General features: G+C 36.2%; 1 protein-coding gene across 5 annotated transcripts in view; it reads right to left on the bottom strand.

Annotated features, from left to right (window-relative positions):
- The window catches only part of Magi2 (membrane associated guanylate kinase, WW and PDZ domain containing 2), a 1,405,204-nt gene that overhangs the window by 967,458 nt on the left and 424,505 nt on the right, over positions 1 to 13,241 (bottom strand). For all 5 annotated transcript variants that reach the window (XM_021191616.2, XM_021191614.2, XM_021191615.2 and 2 more), the window contains exon 2: positions 5,609 to 5,725. In XM_021191616.2, the coding sequence (XP_021047275.1) occupies positions 5,609 to 5,725 (117 nt within the window). The remainder of the gene's footprint in view (positions 1 to 5,608; positions 5,726 to 13,241) is intronic.

The following is a 13,241-nucleotide window of genomic DNA, read 5'->3' as shown; positions in this document are numbered from 1 at the left end:
GAGAGAGGAGAGAAGACAAAGAGAAAGGGAAGAGGAGAGAGAAGTGTGAGAGAGGACAAAGGAGTGAGAGTAAGAGGGTAAGAGTAAGAGAGTGTGGTGGGTCCGAACACCCCTTTTATGGTCTTCACCATTGCTAGGTAACTGGGGAGAAGTTTAGCGTGAAGGTCAGAAGCTTGTGAGGGCTGTGGGACGTGGTAACTTAGGCAGGGGCTGGAGTTCCAGGAGCTTGAGGGAACGCCTACTGTGTCATGAGGGTGAATTATGACCATGAGGGTTCAGACCTCAGCTCCACTGGAGACCAGCTTACAATTCCCCACACAACTTATAAGGCTCAGGAAGTAACTGAAGCATATGAGATCCATTCTCTTCTGTCCTCAATTATATAAGCAGTGACAATTACTGGAAGAAGAAACTATCCAATTGGTCTAATTGGGACAGCAGCAGGGATCCAACTTCAATATTAGTCAGTCATCATCCACACTAGATTTTTTTCCAGTGACACTGCTGTCTTGAGTAAGATGGGCTCCTGTAAGTAACTCCAATAAACTCACTCATTCACTAAAAGTTTAGATGGAATAGTGTATTTAGTTTGTTATCATTGCTTATCTGCTCACAGATCCTCAGGAAGTGTCATACAAATATATTTATGTATCTGACCTATGACTAAGTCTTTATATTCTCAGAAAGAGAGATTGAGTCTAATCCATCATTCTGTAAAATCATAACATATGTTTAAGTGATACACCAGACAGGTGCCCATCTCAGTGAAGAGAATGAATGGATGCTCAGCAGCACCTGCTACTGCTCAGAACCCTTTGCATTTCTCCTTTATCACTGAGACTCCAGGACAGAATACCAATTTCTCAAGAAATCTACTTGTGTTTGTTTCTAGATTTCTTTCCCTTTGGCTTCAGATGCTAATAACCACATTTATTCAGTAATAATGCTCATTTTTAACACTTAGTGCCAAATATAACTAGTTTATTTTTAGAAATCAAATTCATTTTTTCAAAGAACAAAAAGCTGGCAAATTTATCTGAAATAATTGTGAAATAATATGATTCACACTCTAAAAGCAACTTCAAATCCGATTTTCTAAATGTATGAGTCTTATTTGAGAAAATAAGAATAAAGTTTGAAAAGTTTTATAATAAATATTAGTTGAAGTACAGATGGATTAAAATTTAATTTAATTGGATGATTCTACCACCATGGTTGAATGTCTAGGTACTGCTCAACTTACCATGATGGTCAGGCCCAGCTACTGAAAGATATGGTGAGAATTTTGTCATATTCAACAAAATGAAATTCCTTTCCTTGAGAAACAATGGTCTTGCCTGTTTGGTAATCTAAATTTTAGGTTTCTATCTTTCTCCATCTGACTTTATGCATAAAAATATATCTTTATGATGAAGACTAGTAGTAAATAAAATTCTGTACCTACAAAAAATATTGCCTTAGTTAAGAGCACACATTTTTCAATGCCAAATTACAATGTACAAACAACTTTTGACTATGGTAATTGTTATTAAAAAAGCAGAAACTGTAACCAGTAGGGTTATTATTATTATTATTATTATTATTATTATTATTCATTTTGTCCAGGTGTGTTTGAAGGAGACACTGATATAAATTTAAAATTTAAAAGTGTAAAAATATGGCTTGTGTCATAAGAAATTCTGCTTCATTCTGCAGAGCAGAGATCTTGGACCCTGTCTCACAGTTTCCATGCTTCATGGTCAATCAGCCACACCCTAACAGCCCTTTTCTGGTGTCATCATATATGAATTCACAGTCAGCAAAGGTCGTGCTGCTTCATTGTATAATTGCAATTTCGGTGTGTTGGTGATTACTCTTAACAGATAATTTGTCATAACTTTTATGTAGCCAGTATTTGTTTTGTAGAAGGCAATTTGTCATAAGCATCAAAATGTCTAAATGTCCACTAAACTCTTACAAATATATCCTTGACAATTCTTCTTAGTTTGGTCTAGCTTTACAAACTTAAACCATTTAAATATGTGGAAACAATTTTGTGATTTTTGCCTTGGTCAGATCTTCCACAAAATTGATCTCTTTTGTATCTTAAGCCTATATATTTAATCATATTTGGTTTTATGTAATAGTTTTTACTTTAGCTTTATTGATTTGTCTTTTACTATATATTAATATTTCATGCTTCAAATAAATTTAACTTATTTCCAATTAACACCATCTCAACATATGATACTTATCTAGACAGAGAGAGAGAGAGAGAGAGAGNGAGAGAGAGAGAGAGAGAGAGAGAGAGAGAGAGACAGAAAGAGAGAGAGACAGAGACAGAGACAGAGAGACAGAGACAGAGACAGAGACAGAGAGAACTCTCTGTCCTGGAACACACCTCACTCTGTAGACCAGGCTGGCCTTGAACTCAGAAATCTGCTTGCCTCTGCCTCCCAAGTGCTGGGATTAAAGGCATGTACCACCACCGCCCGGCCATGATGCTAGTTTTGAGCTTCTCAAGTCACATTTTATATACCACCAGGATAATTAGAATTTTATGCAATGGATATTATAAACACATTCTTTATCTGAACACATTTCTTGTTATTCTTTATCATGGTCTAAGGTACATCCTTCACTCATTTCTATTTCAGTTCAATCATGTATAATCTTAATACTGGAAAGGTTTGTTTACAGTCTCCATTTAAAGACAGTTAACTTTTACTTTTTAGTAGTCAGGGTCCCTTAAACACTTAGATTTTTTTCTATTAGCTCTATACTTAGCAACAAGTAGTACTTAAAAAAGGTCTTTAATGTAAAAAATGTGAGACTGTTGTAGGCTCTACACAAAATATGGAATCAGTTGATGGAGACCTTTCCTTTGTGATCAAATCTGAACAAGTAGTAAATTGATACCATCAGAAATGATGCTTGCAGCTGTTTGTGTCCCCCCTCCACATACTGTACGCAAAACAATCATGCCTTCACAAAACTAAATCAACAGGAGAAATGTAAGTAACCCTTGATTCTGCAAGTCAACTAAGGAGTTTGTGGATTATTTATAGGCAAACCTCAGAGAAGGTGAAGATTTATTCTCCTTCTTTCCTTCATTAGCTCAGAACATGGCCATAGCCTGAGGCAGATTTCCTTAAGATGTACATAGAAAGCTCAATATGTACCACTGGATTTGAGGAAAAGTATGCACCTGAGTGAGATGGGGTTGCATGGACATATAACACAGAGCTCTTACACACATGCTGTGAGCACTGAGGACGGTGAGATTTAGGAGTTGGATCTCCTTTTCTTCAAGTTGCAGTTGTTGGGGCAATCCATGGAGGAAGCAGAGTTACTGAGTTAGCTCTATTTTTGTCAAGAAAAAATTCTACTCGCGTCACATGATCAAATTGTTAATTCTCTTGCTTGCATGCACTTATCAACAGTTTCTTTCTAGTGCTACTGCTCTATTAAACAAGAGGTGACAATATTCACATTGATTTATGGATGTATAGGAGCAATGATTTGATTCTTAGTAGCATGTTTTCCTTTTACTGCAGTGGGTTCATTCAAATAACAAGACTACATTCATCCAGGAGAATGTATACAAAATGAGATTCAATAACAAATGCCAACAGTTGGACTGCATACACATGAAAGTTTCTAAGCAATGGTAGGGTTTTCCACACTACTGGTACATTTTACTGCATACTCTCCACAAACATCTGAGTACTTTGTTAAAAGACTTAATGAGTGAAGTTGACAGATGGTTCAGGACTAGATCCTCAGTGTGAAAGCAATTTTTAATAGTACAAACCAGAATCATCTTCATATCAGATGCCCTTTCACTATTATGTCAAATTAAAAGCACTGTTAACACATGCTATTATTGGAATTGGCTATTAGGAGTGGTGGTCGCAAAATCAAAGAGCAATTGTTTTCTGATACTATTCAGATCCCTTGAATTTCTAATTATCTCCCTTACAGGCATTACTCAAGGATCTCTAATTGAATTCATGACCTTGGACTAGAATCATATCTTGAAGCTCTCTAGGTTTACTCATAAATCCTGCTATTTTACCCTTATGTTTATTTCTCCTTCAAAGGTTCTCCTTGAGTCTCTAAAAAAAAAAAAAAAAAAAAAAAAAAAAAAAAATGTATGTATGAAAGAAAGAAAGAAAGGAGAGAGAGAAAAAAAAAAAAAAAGATGCTTTAAAAAGTTAATTAGTTAATGCAAAAGTCCTCCCATTATCATCATATTTAATTGGGAATTTCTTATTTATGCCACTGTCTTAACAAGGACTACATCCTCTTATCTATTTCCTACAGCTTTTAACACAACAAAGCGTCTGGCCCCTTTTTTAGTATTTCAGGTCTTTCTTCTTTCTTGTCACAAAAGATAAATTCACTTCAAAGCACTGACAGCATCAAGGCCTTGAGAGTGCATCCATCCGTTACCTTATAAGCAGTCCAGTCACTTTAATCCATCTTCTCCCCATCACTCAAATGTCAAACTCAAGTTTAAGAGTGTACTTTTCTGAGCCTGAAGTTTCAATGCAAGAGTGCAGTGTCCAGTCACTTACACACAGAATAAGAATCATTTTGACCAACATGATGTCAATTAGCAAGTATATATTGGATGATAACTGTATTATGACATTATTTTAATGATTTCAAATCTGATTGACAATCACAAGATCCCACCAATTCCCAAATGCATGTTGATTAAAAACCCAGGGTTTTCTGGTCTACCTTCACATCATTGTGTGTTTTAATATAAGCTTTCATTTATATCACTTTCAAAAATGCTGGTGATTTAACTGGATAGCATCGCTTTTGTCTTGTTTAATTTTATTCTAATTAAAGTTTCTGTCTAATTTTAAAGACACCATAGCTCATAGTTTTGAGCTTATCCATTTTTAGGACAAACCTAAACAAAAATCAATACACACCATCAACTCAGAATTTCTAGAGAGCATGGATAGCTTTTGGTAGTCAAAATGTCTTGCATGAAGAAAGAGGATTTTGATATACATAAAGGGTCTAGGGTTTGCATCAGAATTCATTTGTCCTAATCAAAAAGCAGGAACAGGGACTCAGAAATTGTTTTGTAAATTATGTCCGCTAACCCACTCTTCTTTTTAAAAAGAATCTCTAGAGGCTGCATATAAAAGTCTAAGCCAGTACATAGCACCGTCACTCCCAAGAGAGTGATGGAACATGTTAGATTTGTGTTTCATGCTATCTTTTCTTTTTTTTTTTCTTTTCGTTTTAAGCTTGGGGAGTTCTTATCGCAAAGTCTACTATTCATAAGGGTTTTAACCAAGGAATTTGTAGACACCTGTCTCCTGGTGTAGAGATCTGCCTCAGTCATGATTCAACAATCAATACTAATGTGAGTAGTATAACTAAAATATAACTTAAAATTAATAAATTTTTGTATGATGTTATCATGTACCACAAAACTATAGTTATAAGCATTTGCTTTTGTAATTCATATCTCAAATTCAATTCCAACTCCAATTATCAATAAAACATCTATGTGACAAAATTTTTTAATTGAATATTAAGTATATAGCTGAACACTTATCTGCTATCATAGAACGAAAAGAATGTTGGCTTTGGTACTCACAAGGCACCGTGCGGAGGTAGAGGTTGTCACGGATGATTTGCTGTAGTTCATGGTCAACAGAACCCTTCTGAAATCTTAGGTTGAGGTAGTGACGAAGATCTTTATCAACAATTCCTCCTAAAATAATAAAGTTTCCTCATAAAATATTTGGAAAATATAATAAGGATACAATTTGACTTATTATAACTACAATAATAAATTGTATAAAAGAGGAATTATTTCAAGTCACTACTTTGATGTCTAAAGCATTTATTACTATGATAACAAATAGGTATCTTCTAGGTATATACCTAGTTATTTGTATGTATCTTTATTCTTCATTTAGATTGTAGGTTTTATTGTGGTAAGATATTGGCTACTACTGAACTAGCACTGAATTATCCATAACGTATCTTATTCTAGGCTAAAAAGCTATTTGTTTCTTCATTTCCATTGCTTTTTACCTCAAACCCTGCTAATCACCATTCTAATTCCACTTCAGTTAATCTGATTGCTCCATAAATCACATGTTAAGGGGATGATATAATATTTACTTTTGGTTACACTCTTGTTTATTCAGCATAAAATCTTCAGAACTTGAATTTGTTTAGGTTATTTAAGGTTACCATGGAAATAAAGTGAGATAAAATGTTACAAGAAAAATGGGTACATAAATATTGATGATTTTCTTCCCTCCATGAAATAAATCAAAGTGATTTCTCTGTTACGTAGTATATGTGCAGCAGTATTAGTAAAGTTGGAACACTTTTTCTTCTTTGCCAGCAATTATTTACATGTTTGTTATTTTAATTTAATGAAAAAATGGGGCTATGGCTTTAAAAAGCCAATAATGTAGGTCTATTGAATATTACGTTTAAGTTAATGATAAATTTATTAACTTATGAATATTTATCTTAAGATGATTTCTAGTTTCAAATGGAAAAGAAAAAGTTAGAAAGCAAAATCCTGGGAGTTCTAGAGTCAGCTTTGGAACGTACTGTTCCCATAATAGATCCAGGGAGTTGGAACTGCTCTCATAAAAGACCCAGACTTGGTTCTCAGTGCCCGCATGACAGCTCAGAGCTACCTTCACATGTTCTTTCACATATGTGGTACACATGAATTCTTGCAGGCACACATACACATTCATAAATAATAAATAAATGTGTTTTTAAAGACCCAAATGCCTACAAAATGTACACAAGAATACTGTAAATTCTTGTCTTTCCAAGCAATAACACTAAGGCAAGTGATATGTGATGAATGTTCTTGGTTGTCAACTTGACTACATCTGCAATTAACTAAAACACCAGTGGCTAGGGTGGACCATTGAGGGTGAATTTCCTAATTGAATCAATCGACTTGGGGAGACCCACCATTAATGGGGTACACCTTCTGATGGTAACATATAAAAAGGACACAGAAGACAGACGCTCTTAATTTGCTTCACTGATATTTAAAGCTTCTTCTTTGAGATTCAGATATATACTAAAAGCCAGATGACACATCCAGTCTTGTGACTGAGTAAATACAGGATTTTAAAATTTTCTGTTGGGAGATAGTCATTATTAGATTACCTGCACACACACACACACACACACACACACACACACACACACACACACATGGATTTAAATATGTTTAATTTTTCAATTTAAACACACACATATATGAATTTAAACTATATATATATATATATATATATATATATATATATATATATGGCTAGTTTTGTGTTAACTTGGCAAAAACTAGAGTTGTCAGAGACTAAGGAGCCTCATTGAAGAAATAAGATTCAGTTGCTGTAAAATATTTTACCAATTAGTGATCAATGGGAGAGGACAAACCCCATGGTGGGTGGTGGCATCCCTGGGCTGGTGGTCCTGGGTTCTATAAGAAAGCTGACTGAGCAAACCATACAGAGCATGGTGGTAAACAACATCCCTCCATGGCCTCTGCATCAGCTCCTGTCTCCAAATTTTTGCCTCGTTTGAGTTCCTGTCCCGACTTCCTTTGGTGATGAGCAGCAGTATGAAAGTGTAAGCTGCAAAAAGCCTCTTTCTCAACTTGCTCTTTGGTTATGGTGTTTTGTTGCAGCAATAGAAGCCCCAACTAAGGCTCTATATCTATATCATCTATATCTATATCTATATCTATATCTATATCTATATCTATACCTATATCTATTTATCTATCTATATTTGTGTGTAAATAAATAAAGCATAATATATATAAATATGATATATATTCATTCTATTAGTTTTGTTTTTTAAAGAACCCTGTACATTACATAGTGCAAAAAAAAAAAAAATTACAGTTAAAGGTAATGGGAAACTGTGGGGCATTAGGCTACACACAGACAGTCTGGTCTCCCGTCGAGCTGAGGTCTAAACTCCAGGACCTGGTGGTGACAATTCACCTACAAGGGAAGGAAGGAGTTCTCTCATGTCTCCTGGAACTCTGGCTCCTGTCAAAGTTACTGCCTCCTCAATCCCCACAAGAGAAGCATGGTTAGTAGTCACATAGGCAATGTCCCAAGCTTCTGACCTTCAGGCTAAACTCCCCAGTTACCTAGCAACAGTAAAGGTAACAGCATACCATAAGAGGGGCTGCTTGGCCCCTCCCACTCCCTTGCTCTTACTCTGCTTACTCTCCTTTTTCCTCTCCTCTGTCCTCTCACTCTCTTCCTCTCTCTCTTTCTTACTCTCTAGCCTTTATTCTCTCTCTCCTTTTCCTCTTTCACTCCTCTGGGCCATGGCTGGTCTTTCCACTTTTTCTATTTCCCCCTGCCTTTCTATAATAAAGCTCTAAAACCATAGACTGGCTCTGTTCATCTGCACTTACTCTCACCTGCGTGGGAACCTCTCTCCCTCAGCCCTCTCTCCCATATCCCTGGGGATACAAGGTGTTGCCCCTGGCCTCCCGGTTGGGGGGCTGCCCCTTGTGCACCCCCTGTCGAGTGGGGTCAGTGGCTTAGATGTCCACCTGGGCCAAGTTGAACACATCTGGTAGCCCTCCCAAGTCTGCCTGCCCAGAGCATAGGAGGAACTCTGGCTGGACGGACGTGGGTTATCCTCCCTCTCCCCTCTTTCCCTAGCCTCCTTTAGTTCCCATAGGAAACTATAGTAGACTCCAAACATATTCTCTACCAATTCTCTAGTATCTCAGATTTCACAAATACATATACCAGCTTTGTCACATGAATTAGCATGATGTAGTGGTGGTTATGTAATATAAACACTTTCTTCAAAAATGTTTTTAGCATACTTATTAATATTCATTATAAAATTTCAGAAGATTTCAAAACGTGTCGCTTTATTTGGGTCTACTCACAGTAACATTCCACAGAAAACCATATTAAATTATTCAACAATCAAAATTCATCTCCCAAATAGTATTTGAGGGTGCAGCCTCTTAATCTATTGGTCTAGGCAAGTCAATGTGATAATGGAAAATAAAGGAGACCATGTTTGTTGGGTGCATACAAATATTTCATTCACAGTCAATATCCATATAATTTTCTAAATTCAAAACCATTCTTTCAGCCAGTATTGAACAGTCAAATATCAAACCAACAAAGAGCCACTATTGCATATTGTATCATGGTTTGGTTTCTGTTCTGAGATAAACATTAAGACCAAAACAACTTGGGAGAGAAAAGTGACAACTGCACTCTCAGCTCACATGTCACAGGGAAGCCAAGGCAGGAATATGAGAGTGGGGACAGAAACAAAGACCAGCGGACAATAGAGATTCCTGGTGTTCTTCTCTGGCTTGCTTAGCAACTTTTCTCATACATCTCATGCCCATCAACTAGGGATGGTAATGCTTACACTAGGCTGGGTACTTGGCATCAATAAAACAACTTTCCTATATACTCACCCACAGATACTCTGATAAAGGAGATTCTTTAGTTGAGGTTCCCTTTTGCAGAGTGTCTGGTTTGTTTCAGGTTGACCTACACTAACAATCACCTTCATCAAGTATGCTCTGTCCATGTGTCTTAAACTCACTGACAGCCATGAAGTGGTAATTTAGAAATTGTGAAATGTTCTTTTCTTGCCTTGTTCCTGTCAGCCTCCTACCAGCAGAACATGCTTCACCTCTGATAACTCATCATAGACACTGAGCAAGCATTGTGCCTATCGCTGATCTTGGCTGTTGTTTTTGCCTGATTCTCAGACTGTACGTCTTTCCTTAACTGAACCCTCTCTTTCCTCTCTCCATCTTTCTGCTTTATATGTGGGACATGACAAGTGATGAAATGCTTTCTGGCAGCCCATGAAAATGCCAGCTATATGATATCAACTCTAGTCTGCTCATAAATGTAAGCCAGAATCATTCCCTTATATAATATGAGTAAACTCACATTTTGTAGTCTAGCATCATTTTGCCACCTCAAAAATATATTACTAGTTTATTTCATTTCTTCTACTGTAAATTGTAAATATATAGCATTTACCATCTCGGTAATTAATACCTCTTAGAAAATAATTACTAAATGTTTTGCAACCTGTTTTAGTGGCTAGTTGTATTTTCCATCCAAGGAAGAACGTGAAGAAGCTTTTAAGAATAAGGGTGAAATTTCCTTCATTAATTAAATGACTTGTTATGAATTACAGTACTACAAATGATCTTATATTTTGTAAGTATTTTATCTTGTTCCATGTTTTATTTATCCTTGATTATCCTTCACAGTTTACCAGAGTATCTTTTAGCTACAGACATTTTATCTTTAAATGTTTGCATTGTGGCAAGCTAAGATAGTTTACCCTTTTAATTTCCTTTCTCCTATTAATTATCATCAAAATAATTTTTATTTAGTTTTATACATAAACATGCTCAGTCATGGGATATGCACTCCAGATCTAAAACAGTACTCAGTCCAGAGCCTCACATTTCTAGCTGTTCTCATTCTGGCCATTGAAATCACAAAAAATGAGGAAGTTTTATATTCCATGAACTTGACATGATGTCTAGACACAACACCTGTATTCTGTCCAAACACAAGCAAGAAGCTCACATGCTAAAGTCTAGGGTAGAAGTTAGAAAGAGTTGCATGTCTGATGACTTTATTAGGCAGCTGAAAGTAGTATAATCAACTATATAAAATAAGATTTCTAGATATATGAAAAAGGTAAGTGTTTTAGAGATAATGGGATATAAATTCTTTTATAACATGGTTGAGACTATTTATATATGTAAATATTATATAGATATATATGTATATATTGTATGGGCATATTATATGCCATACCTATATGATATATAACCTCACTAGGTAAATACATTTACAAATGTTCTATGTATAAAGAACATGTACACTTATATAGTAATTTTCAGTGATTAGAAATTTCAAATGATAATTAAAGGTAGACATTGAATGACACCTGAGCTGAGAAGCAGAGCCTAAGTTTCAAGGTGACGAGCTTTCAGTTATTTTAAGTATTCAGTTTATCTCTTGCAGCACTCTGAGTCAAACACACACCAGTCCCTAAAACTCAGTATTTTAACACTCAACATTCTACAGGTGCGAACCTAATGTTGACTTTTATCAAAACAAGCAATTGCCATCTTACTTGCCACCATGATCATTTTGGGTTTCCTCGTTAGTGTTTGTAGAACCTGTGTTCTACCACCTCTGGCAATACCTAGCCTTTAGGTCCAGGATGCATGGCAAGCAGAGCTCTGTGAAATTCACTGCCATCTGTGTGGTTTAGCATTCATTGGCTCTTACTATATTTTAATAAAACCATTAATACTCACATGGTAACACTCTCATTTTCTTCACGTAAAAATGTTAAAAACTTAAATACCAACAAGATTTAGTGAGTAAAGGTCAGGGGTTTATCTGAGGCATGTGTAGAGTATGTGCTCTACCTTGCAAACTCTAAAGATCCATATTTTTAGTCTAAAGAAGTAAAGTCCATTCTCAACAGGACCTCAAACAAGCTTTTGAATTTAACAACAAAATGTAACTTAAGAAAGCCAAGGGGAAAAAATGGTTGAACTTCTTTCTATTACAAATACAAAAGTGATGCTCTCATAGACTGTTAGTAGGTTTAGACGAAAGATTTGGTTGTGAATGAATGAACCATAAGGAAGCAAATCTCAAGGGTTATGTGTGCACAGAACTCAAAATGCTAGTCATTGAAACTTTGTACCTAGGAGTAAAGCTCTTTGTGTTTCTCAGGAATGTGCTGTGTCTCCTCAGTTATTTGAACAACCAGACTAAGAAGGAAAGCAAGAGGCTGCTTGGATGTGATGGATGGATACTTGGCATAGTCCTTAAGGATATGTGTCAGATCCACTTCTATGACTGAACTCAGATACTCTTCCCAAATTTGAGATAGAAATGCACTAATATGTCCAGTGTTTGTATAAGGCTTTCACCTCTACATTCCAATGTGGTTACTCTGGAAAGAACTCTGCCTGCCACCAAAAGAGAAATGTAAAAACTAAGCAAGCCATAAACCTTTGACTTACAATGATGTAGATCTACAAAGATACTTGCCTGCACAATGTTCTAGGACAATGGTAATATAAAGCTTGTGGGAATAACTAACCAATTACTGACTTTAAAGCCCACTCCATGAGATGGAACTCATACTCAAAATTGGTTTGGTGACCAAGAATCTGAGACTAGATAGCTTAAGGCCCTAGGGAAAACCCAAATACAATTGTTCTCTAGAAAGGTGGGAGCCAATAACATAACTCGTAATAACATTCTGGATACTTATAGATCATTGCCTTGCTCAGTCATTAGAAAAGTTTTTTCCCACAGCATATGGGGATAAATACAGAAAAACACAGTTAGATATTACACAGAAAGAAAGACCCTTGAACAGTCATCCATAAATGGAATGCTTTCATCCAAAGCCCTCCTCAGAACTCAGCAAACTGTCTTGGAAGAAGAGGCAGAAAGAGTATAAGGGTCAGAGGGAATGGAGGAGACCAGGAAAACAGGATCCTCCAAATCAACATGACAAAAGTACTTATGAACTCATAGAGACTGATCAGCCAGACAAGGACAGCAAGGTCTGCACCAGACCATCTATGTTTATATTATGGCCTTTATTTTGCTGTGTTTATGAGACTAATGAGCGTGTACGTAGGTGGTTCTCTGAGTCCTCTGCCTTTTCCTGGACTTTTTTTCATTTTCTTTAAATGTTTGGTCTGTTTTAAATATATCAATTTCTATTCTATTCTATTCTACTCTATTCTAAGTCTAGTCTAGTCTAGTCTAGTCCATTCCATTCCTTTCCATTCCATTCTTATCCCTTAGAAATTTGTTTGGTTTCTCATGAGAACAATAAAGGGAGTAGATCTAAATGGAAGGGGAGGTAAGAAGGAACTGGGAGAAACAGAGGGAAGAGAAACAAGAATCAGAATATAGTGTGTGAGGAAAAAGAATCTATGTTTTATTTGTTTTGTTTTTTGAGACAGGGTTTCTCTGTATAGTTAAGGCTGTCCTGAACTCACTCTGTAGACCAGACTGGCCTCAAACTCAGAAATCTGCCTGCCTCTGCCTCCCCAGTGCAGGGATTAAAGGTGTGCGCCCATTCATCATGACCAAGTAGGCTTCATCCCAGGGATGCAGGGATGGTTTAATATAAGGAAATCCATCAATGTAATCAACTACATAAACAAACTC

This window comes from Mus pahari, chromosome 2 (assembly GCF_900095145.1).
Source record: "Mus pahari chromosome 2, PAHARI_EIJ_v1.1, whole genome shotgun sequence".
Classification (NCBI taxonomy): Eukaryota; Metazoa; Chordata; class Mammalia; order Rodentia; family Muridae; genus Mus; species Mus pahari.
The sequence above is the reverse complement of the archived record's forward strand: the minus strand, read 5'-3'. Positions and strand labels throughout refer to the sequence as shown.